The 5,207-nt window shown below is 59.6% G+C and overlaps 1 protein-coding gene across 1 annotated transcript in view; it reads left to right on the top strand.

Moving 5' to 3' along the window:
* Window positions 1-3,994, top strand: part of STRADA (STE20-related kinase adaptor alpha) — a 16,968-nt gene extending 12,974 nt beyond the window's left edge. Inside the window, exons 6-9 of the mRNA XM_021707820.1 lie at window positions 1,164-1,272; window positions 1,382-1,505; window positions 3,256-3,427; window positions 3,803-3,994. Of these exons, the coding sequence (XP_021563495.1) occupies window positions 1,164-1,272; window positions 1,382-1,505; window positions 3,256-3,427; window positions 3,803-3,994 (597 nt within the window). The remainder of the gene's footprint in view (window positions 1-1,163; window positions 1,273-1,381; window positions 1,506-3,255; window positions 3,428-3,802) is intronic.
* Window positions 3,995-5,207: the final 1,213 nt, after the last annotated feature.

Raw genomic sequence — 5,207 nt, forward strand, 5'->3', positions numbered from 1 at the left:
CCGCGGGCTCAGGCAATCCACTCACCTCAGCCTCCCAAAGGCGCGGGATTGCAGGCTGAGCCACCGAGCCTGGCGGAGTCTCACTCCTGTTGCCCAGGCTGGAGTGCAGTGGTACACTCACGGCCAGGACAGCCTCAACCTGCCGGGCTTAGGTGATCCTTCCACCTCCGCCTTCCAAGTAGCTGAAACCACAGTGCATTGCACACTACCATATCTAGCTAGTTTTTGTGATGTATTGTAGAGATGAGGTCTCACCAAGTTGCCCAGGCTGGTCTCAAACCCCTGGACTCAGGCAGTCCTCTTGCCTCAGCCTCCCAATGTGCTGGGATTACAGGCTGAGCCACTGCGCCCAGCCAACAGTGCTTCTCTGAATTGATGGCCACCTCTCGGTGCGCCAGGACAGTTCGTCGTCAGTCGAGTTTGGTGGGTCTGAAGATGGAGCAGACGTCCAGGCTCAACTTGGTAATTTGCAGAAAAGCCTCTGAGTTTCTCTGGAGCACGTGGGACTTGACATTGCTTGGGGCTTGTATTCCATACAGCAGTGGACATGGGGGAAGGCCCACCTGTTTGCCTCGGCTAGGGCCAAAGGCCAGGACCCTGGGGCTCCTGAAGTTATTTTGTTCGTTCTTTCCCACGTTTCCTGTTGCTGTGCCTGGGAAAGGGATAGCCCCCTCGAGGGGGCTGGAGAAAGCACCTCTCAGCTTAGAGCTGTCGCTTGTCCTCTAGGACTTTCTTTCCTCGTTTCTGTCAGCTACATTTTCTCTTATCACAGAAAAGCATCTTTTGTTTTGTCTTCTTGAAGAAGAGCCCTGTACCTGGGCCCTGGCTGGGCTACTCTTGTAACTTCTGAAGTCCTTGGTGAGCGCCTCGTTTTCACCACCTCTGAGCTGGCGCGTGGGACCCTCCGCTGTTGTCCAGGGCTTCCCAGCTTGGAGGGGGCTTGTTTCTTGAGGCTTGTTAGGGTGGGCTGGCAGGGCCCCACTGAGGCAGAGGCTGGCAGGGCAGTGCTGGCTTCCCTGTAGGAGCTGCGGGCCGCTGCTGAGGCTGCTTCCAGGACTTGGAGAAGAGCACCCAGAAAGCTCGAGGTCCCCCATCATCCGTGCTGTTGAGTGTCCCTCTTCACTATCCCTGGCCTCTGACTTCCACTTTCCCGTGGCTTCCAGGGGGAGCTTCATGTCTCCAGACTCTTCAGCCATCCCAACATTGTGCCGTATCGAGCCACCTTCATTGCGGACAATGAGCTGTGGGTCGTCACAGCCTTCATGGCGTATGGTGAGTGGGGAGGCTGCCTGGCAGAGGGGGCTCCTGGGACGCTGTTGTCCGCCGCTGCATGCTGTTTCCTCCACAATACCTCCTGCCTGGCGGCAACTCCCCTCCACAGGCTCCGCGAAGGATCTCATCTGCTCACACTTCGCGGACGGCATGAGCGAGTTGGCCATTGCATACCTGCTGCAGGGGCTGCTCAGGGCCCTGGACTACATCCACCACATGGGCTACGTGCACAGGTGCGTGCTGGGGCTGCCCGCCCTCGGGAGGGGCGCCAGCGTCCGCAGACTCACAGGGGACAGCGAGTGTAGTGAGGTCAGTGGCGCCATGTTAAACACATGGATCGGATTCCGACTTTGCCAGTGAGTTGGGGCCAGGCTTGCAGCCCGTTAGAGCTGGAGCCGCTGACTTCCTCCTCACGAGCAGCTTGGTCTTGAGTGTGGTGAGAGGAACACCCTGTGCCTCCTTCCGCCTGTGCCTTGCGTGGGGCCTCCGCCGAGTGCAGGGCTGTAGACAGTTTGCTGAGTACACGGTGTCAGGAAAACCTCCTTAAAACCAGGAAAGGTGATAGAACTGGACCCCGACCTAACTCCTCATACAAAGGAGGCTTGCATGTAACATGAAACGACACGAAAATGGAAGGGGGCCAAGTGCAGTGACTCACAGCTGTAATCCCAGCACTTTAGGAGGCTGAAGTGGGAAGATTGCTGGAGTCCAGGAATTCAAGACCTGCCTGGACCACATAGCGAGACCTTGTCTCTACAAAAAAATCAAAACACTAGCCAAGTGTGGTGGCATGCGCCTGTTGTCCCAGCTACTCAGGAGGCTGAGGCAGAAGGACTGCCTGAACCCAGAAGGTTGAGGCTGCAGCAAGCTGTGATTGTGCCACTACAGGCCAGCCTGGGTGACAGAGCAAGACTCCAGTTCAATAAATAAATGAATAAATAAATGGAAGGGGCGAGAGGAAAGACTTTTTTGACCCGAGGCAGAGAAGAACTTCTGACATTTTAGATGCGCAAAACATGGGGCAGCAGGTTGGTGAATTTTATTCTGTCAGGAAGGTTCTGTCCAGTAAAAGACGCCAAGGCTGCTAGCTTTTCCAGACCACACATGGGAGGAGTAACAGGGAAATCTTGCAAGTCAACAAGAGGAGGACAACAAAGCAAGAAAAATGGGCAAAAGATATGAGATTTCCAAGAGAGGAAACTCCAGAGACCAGCAGTCACAGGAACAGACACTCGAACATAGTACAATCAGAGGAAAGCAAATGAAAACAAGACGTCACTTCCTGCACATGGGACGGTGGTGGTTAGGAGGCTGGCGAGGCCCAGTGTGGTGAGGATGTGGGAGCCAGCGATCCAGAAAGTGGAAGCTGACCAAATGCAGCCAGCCAGGGCCAGGGAGCCAGGGCCATCAGTGCTGCCCTGGGTGTGCACCTCAGAGAAACCCTCATGCAGGCCCACTGGGGACGCGTGTGTGTGTGTCACTGTCCATGTCTGTGCTGGTTAGAGGCAGTGCAAGTGTTCCTTCCTGGAAGGATGGACAAGCAGAATATGAGGGCCCTTCTGAGTGGAGGGCAGTTGGGAGCCAAGGGGAGACACGTGCAGGTGGCAACGCAGACCAAGCGGGAAGCCAAGACATGAGCTGGGGGAGGTGCACCTCACGGTCCTGCCAGGCCTGCTGCGCAAGACAGCCTGCCCACCCACGTGCAGAGGAGAAGCCGGAGGAGGTGAGGAGGGGTGGTCTGTGAGCACACAAGATGACACAACAACACAGTCAGTGCTTAGGTCTGGCAGCAGGCAAGTTGAGTCGTGCTGTTTTCTCCGGTGTGTGTGGGCCTGAAGTTTTTCATAGGCTTTTTATGTGCATATAAAGTATGCATATCACACACACACACACACACACACACAGGGAAGAGAGCTGCCCGGTCTCAGGTGCAGCCTGCAGGACTGGGTGGAAGGTCCTGCCCGCCCCTCCCCCTCTCCGCAGGAGCGTGAAAGCCAGCCACGTCCTGGTCTCCGCGGACGGGAAGGTCTGCCTGTCCGGGCTGCGCAGCAGCCTCAGCATGATCCGCCATGGGCAGCGGCAGCGCGTGGTCCACGACTTCCCCCGACACAGCGTCAAGGTGCTGCCCTGGCTCAGCCCTGAGGTCCTTCAGCAGGTCTGTGCCGGAAGTCCTGGGCCGGGGCTTCACCTCCCCATGGAGTGGGGTCCCCCAGGGCGGGCCGCTGCCGGCAGGGCACCCCGGGGCCCCCCATGGCATGTCGTCTGCCACTGCAGACGGTGGTTCCCCCAGCGGGCCTGAGCGGCTCCTGGCGTCAGCTCCCTTCGGGGATCCTCCGCGCCCCATGGGCGGAGTGAGCATTGGGAAGCCAGGGTGCCCGCTGGGCCTCTGCCGAGCACGAGGGCCACACACCTTCCTGGTGGGAAAGCGGCTCAGGCGGTCTGGCAGGGACAGGCCTCAGTCCCTCGCGGTGTCCTTGTTCTGCGAGTGAAGCCAGGCTCACGGCGGAACCACGTGGCCTCCCTTCCGCAGAACCTTCAGGGTTACGACGCCAAGTCTGACATCTACAGTGTGGGGATCACAGCCTGCGAGCTGGCCAATGGCCACGTGCCCTTCAAGGACATGCCTGCCACCCAGGTGAGCCTGCAGCCCAGCGCTCCTTCTTGCCTGTCAGACACCGCCCTCTCCGTCGAGAAGTCCCCGTGGAGGACTGTGCTGTGGTGACAGAGCCTGGCAGAGGAGGGAAGCTGGGGTGCAGATGGTCCCACATACCAGACGTCCGCTTGAACCGTGTATGCGTGTGTTCTCTCTCCTGCCTCGGGGAAGCCACCTGAGGGTCACTTTCCAGTGTAGAAGTTCCCGCCTCTCAGCTCGGGCCGCCCTTTTCTAGCTCAACTTTGGGCACTCCCGCCCTGCGAGTTCAGCCTGTGCTCGTGCCCCTACAGATGCCGGCCCTCTGCCCACCCTAGCACCCTGCACAGCCAGCGGCAGAGCCTACCCTTGGGGGACAGGCGCAGGGGAGAGACGTTTCCAGGCTTCACCAGACCTGGAAAGTGGCCTTGGGGTGGTGTGGGCTGAGTTAGCTGGGTCCCTGGTGCCTGGAGCTTGGTCTCAACTGGGAGGGGCGGGTGGGAAGGGCAGCTGCAGGACGAGTCTGGAGACCCCGGGGAGAAGGCCACCCGGGGGGCGTCAAGACAGGCTGCGGCCAGCTGTGTGAGGAGGGGGAGCCAGGAGGAAGCGCTCGGGCAGAGGAACTGCAAGTACAAAGACCCAGAGTCAAGGAGGACCTGGACCTGGAAGACAGCAGCGGGTGTAGACAGCTGAGGTGCCTCAGGGCTGCCAGGTGACATGGCTGCCGGGCAAGGGGCGGCACGAGAGGCTGGAGTGGCGCTGGTGTGGAAAGATCCCTCGAGCCCACAGACTGCTCTGGCCGGCCAGTTGAGGAGCTGTGGGAGCCTGGTACAAAATCAGGGGTGTCCAAGTGGAACGGAAAACGGGGGGATGCTGGGGATGTGCAGGTGCAGGTCTCTGGGAACAGCGCCAGAGGTGGCCCTGGCCAGCTCCCATTCTGCGACAACGGAGACGGCATGTGTCTGCTGTCCAGCACGGCAGCCCCAGTTGCCTGCGGCTGCGGAGCACTGGAATGTGCCCAGTGAGACTGAAGGACCTGAGGTTAAGCCCAGTGTAATGTAGACATAAACAGCTGCAGGTGGCTCGTGGCTGTCACTTGAGTGCAGCTCCAGAGAGTTTCTGTCCCTGGCCTGGCACGTGAGGGCTTTGAACAGCCATCGGCCTGGCCTGCTGCTATGACAGCCTTGGGTCCACCAGGTGTGCGCCCATCTGCCCTCAAGGAAGGCTGCCGGCTGCTGCCTCCACCCCACGAGGCTCCGAGGGAGGGGAACGTGGTGCCTTGTGGCGGGGGAACGGCCTCCCTCCA

The sequence above is a fragment of the Carlito syrichta genome, unplaced genomic scaffold (genome assembly GCF_000164805.1).
Source record: "Carlito syrichta isolate Samal-C Ts95f unplaced genomic scaffold, Tarsius_syrichta-2.0.1 Scaffold126445, whole genome shotgun sequence".
NCBI lineage: Eukaryota > Metazoa > Chordata > Mammalia > Primates > Tarsiidae > Carlito > Carlito syrichta.